The sequence below is a fragment of the Pyrgilauda ruficollis genome, unplaced genomic scaffold, assembly GCF_017590135.1.
Source record: "Pyrgilauda ruficollis isolate IOZ18807 unplaced genomic scaffold, ASM1759013v1 scaffold18, whole genome shotgun sequence".
Taxonomy (NCBI): Eukaryota; Metazoa; Chordata; class Aves; order Passeriformes; family Passeridae; genus Pyrgilauda; species Pyrgilauda ruficollis.
In genome coordinates, this window is record NW_024516984.1 from 9,930,046 (window position 1) to 9,951,179 (window position 21,134).

General features: G+C 40.8%; 1 protein-coding gene across 1 annotated transcript in view; it reads left to right on the plus strand.

Annotated features, from left to right (window-relative positions):
• The window catches only part of SLCO5A1 (solute carrier organic anion transporter family member 5A1), a 69,795-nt gene that overhangs the window by 1,906 nt on the left and 46,755 nt on the right, over positions 1–21,134 (plus strand). Inside the window, exon 2 of the mRNA XM_041464369.1 lies at positions 1–780. This exon is cut by the window's left edge and continues 565 nt beyond it. Within this exon, the coding sequence (XP_041320303.1) occupies positions 1–780 (780 nt within the window). The remainder of the gene's footprint in view (positions 781–21,134) is intronic.

Here is a 21,134-nt window from a genome sequence, read left to right on the forward strand (position 1 = left end):
CGAGCCCCGCCGCGGGACCGGCTCCCGAGGCCGAGCGGGGCGAGGGCGCCGCCGCCGAGGCTGGACGGCTCCCCGCCGCTGCCAGCGGCAGCGGGAGCTTCCCCCGGAAGACGGAGGGCAGCCAGCCGGCGGCGCCCGGCCGAGGGGTATCCCTGGGCCCCCCGCTGCTGCTGCCGCCGCCGCCGCCGGCGCTGCTGCTGGCGGGACCCCCGGGCAGAGCGTGCCTGCGGGCAGTGCTGGCGGACTCGCGCTTCTTCCTGGTGTGCATGTGCTTCCTGACCTTCATCCAGTCCCTCATGGTCTCCGGCTACTTGAGCAGCGTCATCACCACCATCGAGCGGAGATACAGCCTCAAGAGCTCGGAGTCGGGGCTGCTGGTCAGCTGCTTCGACATCGGGAGCCTGGTGGTGGTGGTCTTCATCAGCTACTTCGGGGGTCGCGGGCGGAGGCCGCTCTGGCTGGCCGTAGGGGGGCTTTTCATCGCCCTGGGCGCTGCGCTCTTCTCCTTACCTCACTTCATCTCTCCGCCGTACCAGATCCAGGAACTGAACTCCTCCGTCAGTAACGAGGGCTTGTGCGTGGCTGGCAATGGCACTGCCAAAGAGCAGTGGGACTCGTCGGCCTGCGTCAAGGACACCGGTGGAAACGACCACTCTCTCTATGTAGCTTTATTCATTTGTGCCCAAATCCTCATTGGCATGGGCTCGACACCCATCTATACCTTGGGACCAACCTACTTAGATGACAATGTCAAGAAAGAAAACGCCTCGCTTTACCTAGGTAAGGCAACTTAAGTACCTGGGTGCTTTGCTGAACCCCAGATCTCGCTGAGGGGCCAGTTACAGGTACTTCTGCCTTAGTCCTGCTGAACATCATCTGCTAAGTTTTCCTTTTCAAATGACCTTTTGAAGTAAAATTGCCATGCTCTCCTGTTTTAAAATGTTTTGTGGCATGGTGAACAGTAGTAATGGGTAAAGCTAACCAGTGTGCCTAAAAGCAGTTGTACTCACACCCTCTTGCACGGGTAATGGAACAACAGAGAAAGTTGTCTTCTCTAATGCGTTTCAGCACTTGGCAGTAGCTGGTGACTTTTTCAGAAAGCAGTGTTAAAATTTGCCCTGCCCTTTAGAGTTTCTTTTTGCTAACACAGAAGCTTTGTATTTCTAAATTCTGGTTGCTGTACCTTTAGCCTAAAGTCTCTATAATGTTAATGCTCAATAAGCACTTTGAGAGGCTTTGGCATGCTTCATTTTACTTTTCCAGAATTCATTTTCCTTGAACTAGCAATGAATTTTGAGTGGCAGTGATACATCATCTGGCATCTCAGAGTTAAAAGCTCACTGATAAACCAGCATGTAAAACCTTCAGGGTTGAGTTTTGTTAGGGCAGCTCAAGGAGCACAACGAAATGAGAGTCCAATATGGCATACGTTTTTCAGCAGGTACAGGTCTCAGATAACTGGGTACTAAACTTTACTGGAGTTTGATCGTGATAGTCTGTGTAATGTGTAAGAAGATTAACTGCTCCCTGACTTTGCATTAGCACCTTAGCTGCTTCTGTAGGAAATGAACTGCACATACCCTTCAAATTCTTTTCAAATAAGTAGAGGCACTTAGGGGTCTGAGGGGCTGTGAAGGGGGTTTGGATACTCAGCATTACCATTTGCAGTTCAATTTTCTTTGGCTTTAGGATAGCCATGGAGATAATAATTGCATGTAAAACACACATTTATGGAAGTTACACACTTGTGGAGGGTGTGTGTAACTACTTACTGAACAAAAGTAGTGATCCGGATCAGTGGTTTTATTCCTTTTGACCTGTTGTCTGGCAGTTTGACTGTTCCCTGAACTGTTTGAAAGCCATGTGCAGTCTGTGTGCAGTGTCTTGAAAAAGCCTGGGGCACTGCAGGTTTTTGGAAGGAGGGAGAGGTATTCACTGCATTGCTAATCTGCATGATGAAGTATTTGACAGAGTGATTTTTCCCTCTCTTCTCCTGTCTGAGAAAGGTTAAGTGATACGGAAATTAAGATTAACCTAGCATTGACTTTACTGGCAGCATGAAAAAACAAAGCATCTCGTTACGGAGGTTACTAAATTGTAGTTTGGAACTTTTGCAAGTAGGTGATCTCACAGAGTCCTCAAAAACGAAAAAAGAAAAGGAAATGCTGCAGGTGAGGAATGAAGGGTAAAAGAGGTGAACGGTGAGAGAGGCGGAAATCTTTCTTCAGCAAAGGGGAAGGCAAGGTCAATGGGGGGAAATCCTCACTGTGCAGGAGAAATGATGCCTACCACTGATGCGCCTCTAGCACAGGAAATAGTAATGGAATGACTCAGGTAACTTTAATTGCAGCGAACTTAACAAAGGTAAAAGGCACCAGCAGCTGGGTGGACTCCATGTGACCCTGTGGCTGCTGCCAGACACTGAAGGCAGCTTTGATCTATCCTGGGAGAACCCTTGTAGAGTCGAAGTTCATTTTTAGTGATTCAAGAGAGCAAAGATGAGTACACCCAGCTACAGGGTATGTGAAAAATTTATGCCTGTGATTTGATTGTGACCACAGGGAGAATTAAAATGAACACAAAGTGTGTTTAAATATTGAATAAAATGTACTATCACCTCCGTTCAGTCTTGAAGCCACTCAGGGCTAGAAGCAATGTTGGAAATCTTGGTATTATCTTTTTTAAATGGTGTGGAGTTCTGAGGAAGCATTTAAGTTGTTAATGTTTAAGTATTTGCCTCACTTCAGGTACAGGCCAGTGACTTTTTGAGGGGCAGGAGTAAAATCTGAGTTTTTGGGGGAGAAAGAAAAAGAACATGGTTTGGCATGTTGATGTGAGCAAACATGTTTTTATTGGATCTTCTCAATGGTTTGGAATGTTGAATGTCCTTGAGGAGAGGGATTTGTGGGCAGCAGACAGTTCAGCCAGGTGCAGGGATGGCATAGAAGTGGCCTGGGCATGGCTCTGCAAGCCTGCCACCACACATCCTGTGTTATGCAATGCCTGGTTCTCCAGGTGGTGTGATTCTATTACTGGGGAAAACTATGCAGGTGATGCCAAAATGTATGTCTGTGTGGAGGCGTGGGCTAACAAAAGGTCTTGGAGTAGGCCATGGCAGTTGATTTTTTAAAAAGATGAAAATCCAGGGAAACAGGTCCCAGTCTCACAGATACATGTGTTTGAGTGAGGACACCTAATTAATAAAAAAGTATCCTCTAACACAAGATGAGAGGTCACTTACATGTTTGTTCATAGTCATGCTGGTATTGCATTCTATGTTTGTCTTCCAAAGGAAGATAAATATATATGTGTACACCTGATAAAAGGTTCACTGAGCTTCAGAACTGATGAGCTTTTTGACCCTGCAAGAGTGCCCACTAATAGTAGGTCAGTAAAGCCCCCCTTGAGTATCACTAATCCTGATTCTGCAAAAACTCACCTTATGTGGCTGTGGAAGCTATCTTATTTATTTTCCAAGTTAATCCAGCTCAGGGCTCGAGTGGCGATAGCATATCCTCTTAAGTGTAGGCATGCAAGTTCAATGTGGACAGCTGTTTTAACATTCCTGGCTGGAAGTCCTCCTCTCAAAAAACATATTTGATGCTTATACATAGTCTCTTGGCTGCCTACACTTAAGTCCATCTGTCAGAATGGCACAGTGCCAGTTTACAAGGTGCTGTGTTGTTTTTAGTAGGACAAAGGTGCCAAGCAGGGATGTGTGTTTGGGCTGCCTGCATAGCAGTGGGTGAGCTCTTGTGTGGGATGTTCCTTCCTTGTGAAGCAGTGTCACCTCCGGTTCTCCCGCCCCTTAAACTTGACGTTACTTTGGTGCCCTGATGCTAACTTTGAGAAATGTGTGACATCAGGCTTGAAAACAAGTCATGATTGTAACAGGTGTCTAGGAAATGTAAGAACTGGTTCCCTTAATCACAGATAATCCAAAAGGGAAGTTGCACACTGTGTAAAAACTGGGCAGTCACTAAGTGGTCTTTATCTTCTCCAAAGTCTCTCCCTTCTGTGTTCAGCTGTACTGTGAGGTGTCTGTTGTCAGCTGCCTGATGTGTGCAGGTTCTTCTTTTAAGTATTTATCCAATTAAATTAATTGCAATTCAATTTGAAGTTGAATTGTACTTCCTGAGTCTTGTTTTGTACTCTTGATAGTGTTTCTGCTACTTGTCAAATTCTAGCACTTAAAACACTGTGATTTTTCTAAACACTGTGGGGTTTTTTTGTAGGGATCCAAGAGTTTGTCTTGACTGTGAGTTTGCCTTATATTATATGAGGATTTTTAAAAGCAGTTCTTTAAAATTAAGTGTGGCACTTAGAAGTTTTAATAGTGGCTGAAAACTTTAAAATATTTTTCTTCTTTTGCAAGTGGATATTGTTATAAAAAAATTAATTTACCCTAAAAATTTACATTTAGAGAGGGAGTATTAGGTTTTACAGAAATACTGCATGAATGAAAATACTCTGGCATTCAGGAATGGCTTTTACCAGTACCCCCCAAAATGACTGTGAACAAACATGTCATTGTGCTAAGGATGTTTTATTTCTGTTTCCAGAATACTGTAGGCTGGTTAGGATATGATATGAGAAAAGTGTCTCAGTTTAATTTCATGCAGACTGTCCCTAGGTTTTGGAACAAACTGTAATTACAAAATGCAAAGATAAAGGTTTCATGGGATAATGGCTGAAAAATTGGATAAACCTATGCAAATGGGCTTGGTACAGACAATGGCTGAAAGCCAGAGAAGCGAAGTAATTTCATAGCCTGGAAAAAAAAATTTAGACAAGTTTCAAAAATATTTTGGAATCCCGCTTTGTTTTCATGAGGATTGTTTGTGTGGGTTGCTGTTTCTAGCGTTAGGTAAACCATTTCACTGTGACTGTATTTTGTCTGAAAAATACCTCCTTAGCAGTGTTTTACAGGGGGATGTTCTGTATACGTACCCTTCATGTCTTTGTTACGGACTTCCCTGAAGTCTTTATGTATACATGACGATTGTATTTATTGTACTTCTAGTTAAATCTAGCCCTATATCCACATCCCCCTTGAAAGGAGAGGGCAGGAAGGGTAGCTTCACATCAGAAACCCCCCACCTCTGTCTGCTGGGTCCCAGGGCATAGCCCAGCTGTCAAACAAGCCAGATCTCTGTAACGTGACATTGCTTGGATATTGGCGCAGGAAACACTGGATTTTTGTGCCACTTTGATCCATTTTGGTCTGGCTGCTTCTGGGGTTATGGATGTCCCTGGGACACAGGAACTGGAGCCCACTGGGGGCATCAGGTCCTTTATGTGGATGCTACAAGGTCATTGAGGTTTCCTGAGAGAGTATCAGCTTTCTAGCTGAGCAAAAGGGACCATGTCGAAGTAGGGAAACAGCTGACCGGCATTTAATTTTATTCTCACCAGTCAGCTTATGACCACTTTTGATTTACTTTTGGAATATGCTTCCTGATATCCAAAAAGGCTAGTTTCCTACAGGCTTTTCTCAGCATTGATCCCTGTTGGTAAATCCTACAGAAATAGTGTGTTTATTTTTACAGCATGCCTATAAGAAGGAAGATTTTTTAATCAAAAATTGAGGCAAAAGTGCTTCACCAGTGTTCGCCAGTATTTTTTATTGCTTGCTCTATTTTCCTTGTAAAGGGGAAATGTGCAGAGCTTATTTCTCAAATACATGATTTTACTTTATCTGAGAGAAGGCCACATCTAGTTTTATGCAGAGGCGAGCACTAATCACTGCACATCAGCAGTCTGTTTTTGTGCAAACCTTTGGTGCATCAGGCACAGCCAGGGGGACAGGGAGGGGATTGTCTCCCTTTGACCTGCAGTGGGGCAGCCTCACCTTGAACACTGTGTGCAGTGATGGGTACCACAATATAAAAAATACATTAAACTATCAGAGAGCATCCAAAGGAGGGCAATGAAAATGGTGAAGGGCCTTGAGGGGAAGTCGTATGAGAAGTGGCTGAGGTCACTTGGTCTGTTAGGCCTGGAAAAGAGGAGGCTGAGGGGAGACATCATTGCAGTCTGCAGCTTCCTTGTGGGGAGAAGAGAAGGGGCAGGCACTGATCTCTCCTCTGTGGTGACCAGTGACAGGACCCGAGGGAATGGCCCGATACTGTGTCAGGGGAGGTTTAGGTTGGATATTAAAAAATACATTCTTCCCCAACGACAGGGTTGGGCGCTGGATCAGCTCCCCAGGGAAGTAGTCACAGCCCCAGCCTGACAGAGTTCAAGAAGGGTTTAAACAGTGCTCTAGGGCACATGGTGTGACTCTTGGGGATGGTCCTGTGCAGGGCTATGAGGTGGACTTGATGACCCTTGTGGATCCCTTACAACTGAGCATATCCTGTGATTCCATGAAGTGTGTGTGTGAAACACCCACTTGTTTTGTTTGCACACTCATCTGGGCAGCACTAGCAGAAGGCTGAGCTCACTGTGCCCTTGGCTTGGGATGCAGGTGACTGCAGCTCTTTTTGTGTATATGGGTTATACTGTTTATATGGATTATACTGCTTTCTCCCACAGGTGATTTAACACTCAGAGGGTGCACTGTTGTGCTTCTCTGGCTCTCTGTAACATCCCTTTTTTTTGTTAAAATGCTGATCAGGCAGCTGGCACAGTTCCTAATAATTGCTTACAGTAGCACTGTGCAGTTTTATTGTCCTTTCCTATAACTGAGGAAATAGAAAGATAGATTTTACTTTTCTTCTTCACTTTAGTTTCCTCTTCCATAGGTGGACTGATACCTCTTTTTCATACTGTAATCCTAGATATCATTTTCTTAAGCATTTAGTGAAGCTGGTTTTTTTTGTCCTTTTAAGCAATGTGTACATAACAGTGAGTTCAATAAAGAGTGGGGGCAGCCTTTGCTCTGAAGTTTTCTGCCTGCAGGATTTAATGTTGTGAGTGATATATCTTCACTTGCTCTGCCAGTGTTGTGTCCCTTAGGGATGCTTTCTGCATCTTTCCAGTTGTGTCCTTGCCATGAGCTATGGCATTGTTCACAAGCAGCTGTATTGACAAAGCACCACTTCCAGTAACTGGCAAAATGCACTTTGTCCTTCTTAGGAGCAAGAAGAGACTTATGCTCATGCTTCTCTGATTCTCTTTCTCTTTGTATTAAAGGACAAAAACTGGGTTGGATCCAGGGTTCTGAAACTCACTGAATTCCCTGGCCCAGTTGTTCCTCTTGCTTAGCATTTGTCAAAATGGTTAGCATTTTGTTTCTGAGGTTGACAGTGCCCTTTTCACCCACTTGAGCTTGGGAATAGTGTTTTCTTGGAGAGCAGCTCCCTTCTCTGTCAAGCTCTGCTACAGGGCTGGTTTGTGCAGACAAGTGTCTCCACCTGCCGTGGTCCCGGAGCAGCTTGGAAACCTAGACATGAAAGTGGCCTTTAAGTAACAGCTTGTTTGTAGCTTTTGCCAGGAACTGAAGGCTTGGGATCTAGTGTCTGATTACCTGGGGGCTGGAAACTTTAGCTGTCTGCTGGATACCCTGACTGTTTTCTAAAAGGTCACTGTAACTACTCCTGTTGCAGGCGGATTAGAGATGCTTTGTGTTTCATCCATTTTCCCTTAACTCTCATTCAGTGGCCACCTCACCTGGGAGGACTTAATTGCTGTGAAAGTGCTTAGGCAGTCAAAAGAGAGGAGGCTGGATTTCTCTGTACTGTCATTAGGAGACACATGGGTTTCTTTCTTGCTTGTGCAGGAAATACAGGCAATTTTATAAATGAGTCAGCCTTCTGTTTCATCCTGAAGGCTAGCATCTAAAAATTCAGGTTTTTAAAGTAGATGAATGGAATTTATCCATAGTTTTTAAAAGAACAGAAAACTAACTAAATAATAACTGTCATGCTCTTGTTTTAATCCTATGAAGTCTGTTTTACCCTGATAGCACTTTAAAACCCCTTGTTTCTTGCGAAGAATGAGCTCAGTTTTCCTTTTTTGTTGTTTTTACATGCCTTTCCTGTTTATTTTGAAAACAGTTGAGAAGCCACCATGCAAAAATGGCACATATTTCAGCTGGTTCCCTTTGGCAGTTTTTGCCACTCCTGACTGAAAGGTCAAAGTAAGCACTAGCTCTGAATTGGCTGCTGATGGATGGGGCAGTGCCGCATGAGCTCTGAGGGCAGGGCAAGCTGGTCACCTGTCTTCCTGTGAATTGTCACCAAAGCTGTCAGAATTTCAGCTCCCAAGTCCAAGGATGTCTCTGCAACCCCCTCAGCAGCCACAGGGATGCTGGGACTTAGTAGGGCTGTAATGGGAAAGCTCTGAAATGGCACAATTGGAAGAGGAGCAGACTGTTGGCTTTCTGATTGCTGGTGTCCATGCTTTTATTCAAGCACCGTGGTCCTTTTGCCTCAGCTCAGTTGGACAATCTGGGCACATGGGCTGGAGCTAGAAAATTTATGACAGAGACAGCTCTGCAGTGCACATGCAGGTTAATTTCACCTGAGTCAGCCAAATCTACACTTCAACTCCTTCCAAGTGCCCAGAAAAAAATAGGACATTTCCTGTGATGGGAACAAATATATCACTGCTCGGCAGTGTGGAGATGTATGGGCTCTGTCCTGCTCTGCTGCTGAACAGTTTGGGCATCTGTTGTGCTGTCACTAGGCCAGAAATTTAGACACTGCCAGCATTAACGAGAGAGCTAAGGAACCTGGGGCTTTCAACTGCTCTTCTTTTCTGCCGCAAGGAATTTGTTCTTACCTGAGAAATCAGGAAGTGCAGACACAGAAATTCAAGTGTTATTTTATGCTGCCATTAGACCCGCTAATCTAATCAGAAAATATTAACTCTCATGTAAGTAAACAGCTTACTTGGCAGCAAAGACAAATTACACCAGTGAAAAACATCATGCTCTGGTATGAATTACATTTTGTGGTGAGTTTGAAGGAGATGCAGTCAGAAAAAAACCCATGTGTATTTTTCCTTGTAATTTGAACAAGCAGGTAGATTAATTGTGTCTCATGAAGTGCTTGTGAAGCAGTACTGCTTGTCCACTAATTGTATGCTTCTTCACTGTTTATCTTTCGTTCTTTCCCCCATTTTTAGTACAGGTTTCTTTTCAGCAGCTTGCTTCCTTTTCATCAGCTTGCCAGGATATTTTTTTAGTGCTTCCACTTCTTTCCTTGCTTATATTGACGTTAACACTTTGCTTACATTGCCCCATGCACAGTAGGACCTCAATCTGGTGATTGCCCTCTGCACCTTTTATCTTTGATGTTCACTGGATTAGAATGAAATCCTCAAGAGTGTCTCAGCAGTGATTTTCTTAAAATCCAGCTGCTCTGAAATCAGCTACCAGTTCTTCAGTTTTTTGAATTTAGCAAGCTTTTCTAAATTAGTGGCACCTTTCCATATTTACCTCTTTTCAGTTGACTTTTTCGAAGTGACAAAAATTAAATCTTGGCAGGATTCCCCTGTGATAGTACCATTTTCTTTCTGTATTAATTAAGCTATCCTCTAGAGTCAGAATATTTCAGCTAAGGCATATATGAGCTGAGTATATCTTCTGATACCTTGTGATTTGCTATTTTATACTTAAGTTGTAGTTTACTCCAGTGTTTGTCCTGGGTTTCTTCACAGCTGTTGACTTCAGGTGTCATGTAGGAGCTGAAAGGTGCTGGTGTGCTTCTGAAGTCAAGTGCTTTCAATCACACCTTGGTTCCTGCTTCTCCTTTTTTCAGTCTCTGATTAGATTAAAATCTGAATACCCGACCTCCCCAGAAGTCATTTCAAGTAATGCATTTTTGTAGATAATCCAAAGTAGACAGGGAAATAGCTGTGAGCTCTGCTATGGTGGCTGCTAACCTGTGATTTCTTAAACAGAATGTGTCAAGCAAGCCTCACTTGCATCTACAGATATCTAAAGGAAATATTCTGGAAGATGTTACCTGACATTGCTGTGTGTTAAGCTCTCCCTGTACTTTAGGAGAAATTGCTGTATTCAGCTGAGCTGTTAACTCAGTAGATTTTGCTTTGTATAACAACTGAAAACACTATCTTTTCCATCAAAGGGGTTCCAAAGGAATCAGCTCATAGGCTCAGAGGTCAAATCCATGTGAAATTCATGAGCAGAATGACCTGTGTATGCTGGTTAGGTGGGAACTTTCAGCTGAAAAAGCTCCAGGAAAAGTGAAGGAGAAGAGGAGGGTGTCAGCAGCATGGGATGTTAGTGCCTCTTTTGTGTGTTGCAAGCCAGGATGGACTCTGGTCAGGAGGCACCTGCCAGGGACAGTAACTGGAGCCCATAGGAAGGGCTGAAGATGCTGCTTGCTGTGTCTGTGGAGTACAGGAAAGTCCCTAACAAGGCTGGGGAGTTTTGACAATGCAGAGAATGCAGAGAATCTTGCTTCTGCCATGCTTTTCTTCCTCACAGAACAGTATTTCCACTTTTGCCCAAAGTGCCTCTCCATGCCATTCATTGGTGCCTGCCATTTCAATAGCTGGAGTTTAAAAAGTAGTAGCAAAATAGTCTTTCATTTTGTGAGTTTTTAATCTAAATTTATGTTTCTGCTTGTTAATTCATCCCAGTGAGGAAAAAAAGATTTAATGATGAGTGTAACCTTCTAGGATGCAACTAGCTTCAGTAATAATCCTCCTGTTTAAAAAAAGTAAAAAATTTGTTACATAATAATAGAGTCTGTAATTGTTGTAAATATGATGGGCAGTGTATATCAACTTGATTTAATACAGCTGTCTAGTGACAGAAATAGTGAGGGTGTCCCTAGGGAATTTTTATAGTTGCAGGAGAAAATAGCACATGAGCTTTTTGAGTCTGCATTATAGTAGTGCTGATGCACATCAGTGTAGGCATTTATCTGGTAAGTTATATAATTGGCCTAAAATAAGAATTCTAAAAATCTGTTTCCTCTGCTAATAGCATGACCTAGGGAAAGAAGTGGGATTTTGGGGTTATCTGAAATGAATAACTGTTAGTTTGTTACCACACCGGCATTGTGTTACTGGGGGAATGTTAGTCCTGTTACACAATGAGAATAAAAATACTCTGAACTCAGCACTACATTGTCATAACAAAATGCCATACTGTAAATAATTTTACAAAAGCATAGTTGGGGAGTAAATTGATGCTTGAATGAAGAGCTGTATTCTAATTTATAGTTCCTAAGTAGCTATTGCACTATTTTGATACATAGAAGTTATGTATAGTCATTGACCTCAGTGACTGAATAGTTTAAGGATATTGTGATTATAATGGTGAGGATAGAGCTGGCTGGTGTGAGTTTGTTTGACTGCAGAAGCAAAGTAGGCAATAGTATCCATGTGTTTACTCCTGTCCATGGTTTCCCCAGAACCCCTGGGAGGAGGAAGATGAGCGCTACTCGGAGTGCCCTCTGCATTTAGGAGTAACTCTGTGACTCAGCCTATGGAGAAGTATAAAAGAAGACCTCTCCTCATTAGCTTTTGGTTCTTCTCTTGATGTTTGTTAGCAATTGATTTTTGCTTAGATGGGGTCATTTATTGTTCTTACTGAGTGTGGTTAATTGCACTAGCTTTGGACACTCAGAAACAAGTAGGACACAGACAACAATAGGGATGCATGTGGTCTTGAAAAAGCAAAATAAAAAGAGTGGTTAAGGCTACTGCCCCCATGCATTTGTGATAATTAAAAGAAGATCAGCCTTCTATGAGAAATGAGGTAAAACTGATGGACTAATATTGGCCAGGCCAGCTAATGGGAAAGAACTTGAAAAGAACTTTCTTTTAAGCCTGGTGAGTCAGAAGCCTTGGGTACATATATGCCTTCTCATCTTCTATAAGAGATTCAATTAACCAGAGAAAAACAGAGTAATGTATGAACTAACGTAATTTTAAGAGTTCCTACACAGTCATTAGAGCAGCTATGAATCCTTTCTATAACTAATAATAAGTTTTAAGTATTTGGATAAGGTGAAAGAGAGCTGTGTATCATCAGATAGATCTATAATTAACTTCTTTTCATGCTTATTCCCCTCTTCATCATCTCCTGCATCCCCACACTCTAAATTTAAATCCTACTGGAAGAAGACCTTACCATGTGTCTGATGCAGTGCCACACTTTTTAGAAAACTCTTATGTTTTTATCCTCAGATTTATATTGTGTGTTTATAAATACCTTGAGTATTACAGAGACTGAGGAGGGGATCTGTCATGTGTTGTAGTTTTGGGATATGTGAGAAAAAGCTTCTCATGGTTTGCCCAAGTTGGCATACTGAAATCTTTTACTAACTGCCGGGACAAGGTTGACCATGTTCCTCTAGGAAGAGTAGATGTAACTGGTAGAGACAGTGAGAGGATTGATGAGTGGTTGTGGTGGAAGAGTTTGATAGCCATAAGGTTCATATTAGCAGGTAGGCATCCTACACTATGAACCAGCTGCTTTTTGTTTGGATTGTGCCTGACGGGAAAAAATGGTGCAGTAGACTAGGAATGTAGTACATTTCCCTTGTCTAGTTTAATAGGATGCTCAGATTAATTATTTTGTGGTCTGAGCATTAGGATTTCTCCAAAATACAACTGCAGGGCTAAGCAACTCTTCTAGTCCTGGCTTTGTCACAGTTTTCATGGAGTTTTTGAAGATATTAAGAGAATTAGTAGCATAGCATTAGAAAAGAAGGGTTGATGTAACCCTTGTGATTGTGTCAGTCACTGGATGCTCTTAGGACTGCTCTCTGCTGCTTTTCTGTTGAATCACGATAGAAAGTGTGAGGAGCAGCATGGTTATTTTATGTGCAGGGGGCCATAGAACCATACAAGAATTCTGCTCCTAATTCAGTCTGTGTTGCACTCCTGTTAAAAAGACTTCTTTTTTTCTTTTTCCCCCTAATTTTCTTGAGTAACAGAATGGTGTGGAGCTGATGGAACTGACAGCTGGTGGTTTTCTGATGTGGGAGATTTGACATGAAGAATATGTATGGGTGTGATGCAACCCCTTGGTGATGTGCTGTGTACTCTTGTTATACATTGTGCCAAAATAGACAGTAATCCTCTTATGTGGGATTGTCAAGTAAGTAATAACAATGATGGCACAAGTCAGTGCCATCAGTTCTGAGATTTTTTTTTTTGATAAATATAATTGTTATTCATATCGCCTAGATTCTTTAGTACTTCTTTGTATTAAATGAGTCCTTCTTCTAAGTCCTGCAAATGTTATGTTTTACAATAGTGATGTCAGCTGCTATCAAGACTTTCCTATTCATCTTTCTAATTGATGCTCTTGCTTTAAAAAGGCCACAGAGATTTTGAGTTTTATAATTCAACTCATTTCCTAATGTGAAAACTTCAGATGAAGAAAAATTTGAAGATCATTTTGTCTGCATAAAACATTTCAATTGTCTCACAAGGAGCCCTGAAAAGATCTGAAGCAATCAGAGTTACTGTCTGCAGGCTGTTCATCCCATTTAGAAAACAAGAAGTTGGCTGCTCTGCAGTGGGGCAGACACGATAAGTTGTGCTGGAGGAGAGAAGCAATTAGCTCGACAGCAAGCACAGTCAGATCAGAAAGGGAGGTCTGGAGGCGTTTAATTAATACTAATGCTTTTGTGCTTACAAGGACCAGCAGCTTGCTGCTGCTGCCTTGCTCTTGTGGCTTCAAACCTGCTATCTAATGAACATTAGATTTAGTAAAGCTTTCCAGAAAACTTAATAAATTACAACTAATTGTGGCACGTTCCCGCTGAAGGTAATGAGGTACACCTGATACTGAGTGGGAATAGGGTCTGAGCTGTAAAGCTTTTTCATTTTTAAGCAGATAACAAGGCCTTTTGGGATTTTTGTACTACATTTGTTTTAAGTAATCTGAAATAATGGGAAAGACATGTCATTTACTAAACAGTTTTCAAGTCACCAAACCAATTAGGGAGAAATAAATTTTTTTTTTTCCTCCATTGTGAAAAGTTTTGGGCAGGTATCATTTTTATTAAACTGAGTATGATGGCAAAATTACTTTTGATGGAAAAGTCACCAATGTGTACTTATTTGCACAGCTTGACATTTTGAGATGTAATTTGCTATTTAATTCTCAATTTTTATTCATTTTAACTTCCATTCATTCTTAGGTGGAAAATACGAGTAAAATCCCATTGGTTGAAGGTCACTTCTCCGTGTAACTCTTGCTTCTGTTTTCTTCTAGTACATCATTCAAGACATACCTAGACTCCAGTGTGCTGGAGAGGATTGCTCTTTCCATTTGTTCCTCCTGAGAATACCAGCTCTGTGGCTTCAGGCTTACATGTTTTTATATTTATAAATGTTTCCCTGACAGGTTTCAGCAGTGTGTGTTAGTAAAAGGATGATCTCTGTGATGATTTATTCTTTGTGCAGGAGCACCAATGTAATCCAGTTTGAGTTGTAATCTACAAATTTTAGTTTTGGTTAGATGTTGCCTGTGTTTAAATATTCCTGTGTCACCTCTTCTGTTAACAGTTATGTGTATAAACAGCTTTATTATTCCATTTTGGGAGCAAACTTCCATATCACATTGCAGTTAATGCAGTGTTTTATCACACTAATTGTCTGTTAGTGCAGTTTTTGTGCAATTAAAGTATTCTTATTGCACATTATCATATTGCCCAAGACTTGGATAACGAGGTAATTAATCTATACTATCTCCAAGGAATAAATGAAAAGTACTGGATGAGGGTCACAGCCTTTGATAATTATTGATGTTATAAGAAGAAAGCTGAACAGAAATGCTTGGATTTTCCCATTTTGATGGATTTTTAAGTGCATAGCTTTTTGTCTCCTTAGTCTTCTGGGACTCTCCAGCTGGACATTGTTACTGCTGAAGTAATAGCTTACATGGTACATAGAGTCATGGAATCATTTAGATTGGAAAAGGAAGACCTTTAATATCATTGAGTCCAGCCTCAGCTGAGCATTGCAGTGCTAGTTTAGCGTTAACTTGAATTGGATCTGGAGGCTGTTTCCCATGGGTACTGTCCCTTAGCTTTTACCATCAGCAGATGTGTTTTGGTGTGATGTGCTGCCTGGAGGGGTATCTCTGACCACACTGCTCATTTCCCTGTGCTGTGTGTGCCTGCTGCTGCCCTTCCCTGCTGCTGGCTTCGGGGGTTTTGTGACTGGCACCAAGCACACCTCCAGCTGCTCTGGCATGGCTGCCAGGGTAGGTTCATGCCAGGTCTGCAGCTCATCCGTGTGTGCCAGTGTTCGTTCATGGGATGGAGTGGGACAGCCAGGGCAGCTGGGGAGCCAGTGGCTCTGGGAGCCACCCAAGGCAGCAGCCTGCACACGTGGGGTCAAATCCCACCCAGCATCTGAGCCACAGAAAAGGCAGATGCCACAAACATCTGGATTTTTAACAACTGCCTGAAACTTTTGTTCCTTGAGTCAGGCACTTTCTTGAAATGAGAGGTGGTTAGCTGAATAGCTCTTGTATTTTTATTATTTTGGAAGAGAGGCTTTTTCTTCAATGCCATATTTGGAACAATGACTTCCTCTTTGCACATTTTTCAGTGGAATATTTTCTCTAGAGGTCTTTCCTGTCTGTTATTGTGACTATTTGAAACTCCCACACTGTAGCTAACAGTTACATTATGCATTGATAAGCTTCTTACACACTTGTAAATACAAATTTTCGGGTTATGTTGTAATGAATTGTAATACATTATTCATAAATGTGGTACTTGTGTAGAATAGAAGCCAAATATAAAAGCCACTTGGTCTTACACAGTGTTAAGTATTGAAAATGAATGATAAAGTGATAAATTAAGAAAATACAATAGGAATTGGTCTTCCCTGATAATAGACATGCTCCCTTTCTTTCCTTTGCAGTAGGGGTTTCTCTCCCTGCATTTTGAACAGACAAGCAGACTGTTCAGGATGCTGCCAAAAGTACCTTTGTCTCCCTTCCCTCAAACATTTCCTTTTCTTTTCTTAAAACCAGGAGAAATTATATTCATGCTAAAGTGTTTGTAATCTGCTTTTGGATACTGCAATGATGAATCTAATCTAAAAAAAAATAGTGTAGAATAGCCTTTGAGATTAAGTGCTATTCTTTCACTGAGTAGCACATAGGGAGATGGATGTTACAGTCCAATAAGGTATTTATTCTGATTCCAAATACATTATTCTTACAATGAAAGGTCAAAGAATTTTCATTTAGAGATGAATAGAATAGGAAGACAGAGTAATGCATTCTGTTTTTTAGACATGGCAATAAATGGAAGAAGGTGATCCTGCAGAAATGTGAGCTGAAAAAGCTCTGTGAAGCCACAAGGCAGGATACCACCACATGTGAGTGCTAAGGGAAACCAGTGTTGAACCCCACCAGTGGGGAAGGGCTTGTTTTCAAGCCTGGCTTTTCCTTCCCCTCAGAAATAAAGCTGATGAGTCTCTGCAAAGATCAATATCTCCACTGTCACTGGGCTACCTATGTGTGTGCTTTTAGCTTGGTTTTATTTTATTTATTATAAATGCAGGAGGGGGGAGTAGCTCTATTCTTTAATATTAAGACTTGATTGTTTGGCCTTCCTTTACCTCCTGCCTGGCCACAGATACCTGGAGTTGTATTATTTGAGTGATGACATCCTTGGCCTGAGGACCTCTGGGAAGCTGTGCAGTGGTGCCATGCCAGTGGAGGACGTTGGAAAGGAAATTAGACAAACCAGTCAATATAATAGCTAAAATAATCTAGAATTGTTGCAAAGAAGATCTTTACAGAAATTAAAGTTGCCTATTTTTCCTTTTCTTTTGAGTGGAATAAAGTAGCAACAGTAAACATAGCACATAAAACATAAGACTCAGGTCTTACTGAAAAGCTAAGTGCTAAATAGCCAATTACTAATCCACTAATCAGTGCTCCTATTTTCCATCTGAGAGTCTTCAGGATATTCCTGAAACTGGGAAATAAGGAGGAGAAGGCTGTTTTCTCATTTTGTTTCTTCCTGTGACAATCTGAATACATTTTGTTGATTTCTGTGGGTTTTTCCCCCTGTCTCACGTCAGTGTAAAGGAGAACATGGTGTGATCTAAGCTTTTTACTTTTCTTTTAAAATAATGCAAATAGTTTTTTTTTAGTGCATCTTCTGAGTCAGTTCTATAATTGAAACATTACATATTTTCTGTGATGTTACGGAAAAAAATTACTGTGTCGAAATAAATTCTCTGTGGACATTTGTAAAGGTACAACAGAAATGAATGGACGTATTCACAAAAAATGGCTAGGAAAGGCAGTGTCCATCAGCTGTGTGCTGAATGTCCTGAAGAGAAAAGTGTGGGGTGGTACATCTGCGTTGTTCCTCCACTGGAAGAGGAGATGCATGCAGTTAAGAGTTACCTAAATAGTTTCACAGGTGTGAAACTGAGAAGTAACATTTTAGTTTGGTTATTCAGCTGTGTTAGCTAGGGACAAGTGTCTGATTCTGCTGCCGCATTTCTGCTGGTGTTGTCACTGCACTGTTTTGATCTTTCAGTTAATCTTTTCCCAACAGTTTTAGTGTTTGAAAAGCATAATGCCGTGTTACTATCATTTGTGTGTTCTGAAAGAAATGTTTGCCTGAGTGGTTTATTTTACGAGTTAGCAGATGGTGATTTAAATGTGCTTGAACCAGCAAGAGCCTTGGTTCTGTAAGCATGTCTCTAGCTCAGAAAATCTCCACAAAGCATTTACAAAGTGATGAGCAAAGTAACATGGAGCAGCCATGATGTGTTTGAGAAGGGTTTACACAGTTTTGGGGGTTAGAGTTGGCCTCTAGGCAAGGACATGTTACTCTGGTCTAACATGTGGTGACATGAGGCATGCAGCAGGTGAGCTGCTTGGTGGAGAAAGAAATTACTGTGAGAGATCTCAAAACTGAATTTGCTGTACCATGTTTTCAGTGTTTTGAGTCCTGTGTTCTTTGTATGAGTGTTCCCATGATATATTTCATAAAAGCAGCTGAAGAACTTCACCTCCTTAAGAGGTTACAGGAGATGAAGGTCTGTGTTTCTCAAAAGTTCTGCAATGACCCTTTTTTAACTTGTTTTGTTTTGTCTGAGCCATTTGTGGTCTAAATATAGTGTCAACACTGATGGCAGAAGTAGACTTGTAATCTTGGATGTTTTTTCAAATTTATTAGAGACTTGCAATGTGGATTAGGGATAGGCATGTGTCAGATAAAATTATCTGTGTATGAATATGGATCATATGGGTCCAAGTGTGCTCTGTTAGCATATATAAATATTTTATACAACAGTTTTAGTTCAAGGCAATGTGATAGAGAGATGTTTGTTCTTGAGGCAATTTTTTTATTGTAGGTTGTGTTTTTATTTGCAGAGTTTGTTAGAAACAAGTATGATTTAAACTGATTGAAAATTTAAGTCTTCTTGCTAGTGTTGCATTTGATTCTTTTAACTTTCACATTGTGTCTCTTGTACAATGACAACCAGTCATTTTACAAGAGACTAACAAAGGCTTGCCCTGCACCTTCAGATGTATGTGTTCAATAAATATTAGCAAGTGCTCTGTTGAAACTCTGTCTGCACTATCATAAATTAATCTCATGACAGTATAGTTTCTTAAAATGATCACTACAGTGGATAACAATTGCAGTTAGGTATAACATGCAGTATAGAAATGTAGTACATGCTTTATATTTGCTCATTGGAGGAGTACTAGGTGTTTCAGTTTTTAGTGGTGGACATTTTTATTTTTTGTCTATGAGCTGTGGGCTTCCACTTGTTATGCTGGCAAATTCATCAGTATGAATCTGAACATGTGTTTAAGGATCCAGCAGTGTGTGAAGACATGTCTCTTCTGTCACATGTTGTAGAAAACTCCCAAAGAGTGGGAAGATGCCAGATCAATTTTCATTAGACTTAGAAAAGCTCTGACAGCAGCAGAGACCACTGGTAACACTTGCAATCATGGTTATTCCAAGCAACTCCAGTATCATTCCTTGAGGACCTCCCTGTCAATCTCTTTCTCTTTCTCTGTCAGAACAATTTAATAACTGAGGTTAAAATTTCCCAAGGAGATGAAGGAAGTCAAGGGACCTGACTTTCAGTGAATTTCAGTGGGATTTAGGGCTCAAATCGAATTTTCTTTGCAAACATAAGATTAGAGTTTCGACAAATTGCTTTTTTGTGATAAATTGATTGAAAGCTGTGATAGTTTGCAGATTGTGTGCATAAGTGTAATCTTCCAATTAAATCTTCCTAGTGTAAATAACTGAAAACATGTTCCCTGTGAGAATAGATGCAAATGGACAAAGATACTAGAAAGAAAAAGTCACTGAGTTGCTTGAGTGAGCAAAATCTGCATCAGGAAATAAGTTTGATTTTCATGGGTATTTTATCTGTTATTTCCTGAGCCTGCCTGAGCAGTGGCTATGTGTCCAGTACCAGCTCCAGGTCCAGCTATGTGTCCAGTGCCAGCTCCAGTTTTTCAGTGTCCTTGCTCTTTGGTGCTCTCAGAGGCACCATGGCAGAGAGGGATGCCCAGGGGTGGCTCAGGGCAGCCTCGAGGTCCCCTGGCTGCTGCAGCCACTGCTGAGGCCACCACCCATGCTGGGACAATCTCTGCTAAATGCTCTGCTGATGCACCTGTGAAATGGCAAAGTGCAGAGGCCAGCTCTGGCCCTTCCCTTGGCAGGATAAGGCCTTTGGAGATGTCTCAAGGCAGCATAGCCAGGAAAGGAAGGTGAAGAGGCTTCTTGCCTTTTGGCATCCTTCTTTGCAAAGGATGACGTCTGCAAAATCTACTGTGTTAGAGATGAAAAGAGAATTGGTGGGATAATTTAATGCTTTATTGGGCCAGAAAGGACTGTTATATTCATTTACTCTGACATCTGTGTTCAATCAGATTTCATTACAGCGTTATCCCTATCCAAAGCTCTGTTTATATAAAACCATATAGCTTAAAACAGAGCACTCACAGTTAGAGAGAATCTGCTGTGTCCCTAGGAATATAATAGAGTTAACTATTTTGTTAAAAAAATTACTGCCTGAGTGTGTCTAAAGTCATTTCTATGTAGCCTCTAGCCCCACATTTTTTATGTCTGTGAAAGAACCTTTTACTGTTGAAGAATAAAAATATGCTTAATAATCTGTTAATCTAAGTAGTTGAGAAACAGAGCTGTCATGTCTAATTCTACTCCCAGAAGAAAGAAAAAGCCAGAGTGAACAATCTTTTAAAAAAAAAAAAAATTGCAGACTAAATGAAAGGATATTGGCATTTTTCTCTAAAATATGTCAGCTGAATAATTAAATTACCTAATTAGTGAAAGTAACTTTAGCTGATTAGAAATTTTTCAGAGTTTGTGAGTCAGCCATATATGGTGATTTGAAATAATCTTGGAAAGATCCCTGTAATATAAATAGTTTTCTCTTGGAAATGCTAACACTGCAAGTTAGTAATACTTCTGTATTTTATTAACATATCTTATTGGAACTGGGAATGAGCTGCAAATGGAGCTGTAAATCACAATGACAATTTATATCTTAAAAAGAAAGACAAATGTAGCTGTGATATTACCATTTGTAATAGGAGAACCTTTTGTTAGAGTGATTTTTTAAAACTACACATGGTGTTTAAATTATGCCTTTTAATAACACTGATAAAAATGTTGTAATGGTCTTGCTCTGACAAATTATGATACAATTAAATCTTGATTATAGAGGTATAGTGATTTAGGATTTTTTATGTAGAAAAAATTATTTGGTTTTGATCGTGTTGAAATATTTAACTTTCATTGAATTATTTTGATCTTTATGTAGGACTGCATATTAGCATTTAAAAAAATAATCTTTTTTGCTTGACTCAGAGACAAAACCAAACCAAAGGAAACCACGTAAAATACATAACTTAAAATGTCAAGCTAAAATATTTTTGCAATTTTTATTTTATTATTGGTGTTGCATGTCAATATCTACCTTTCCTCATGAGGCATACATTTGTTTCTTTCAGGACCTGACTAAAATGGTCTAAGGAAATATATTTATAGAATCATATTTATTTATAGAATCAGTTTGTTACTGACAAATGGTGTCTGTGGTGATTTTCTGTACAAAACAAAAATATAAATTAATTTCCTGTCTTTAGGTTTCTAGCAAAACAGTATTCACCTCTTTCTTCCGTGACTCTTTGTGATCTCCATTTCATTTTCTCTGATTTT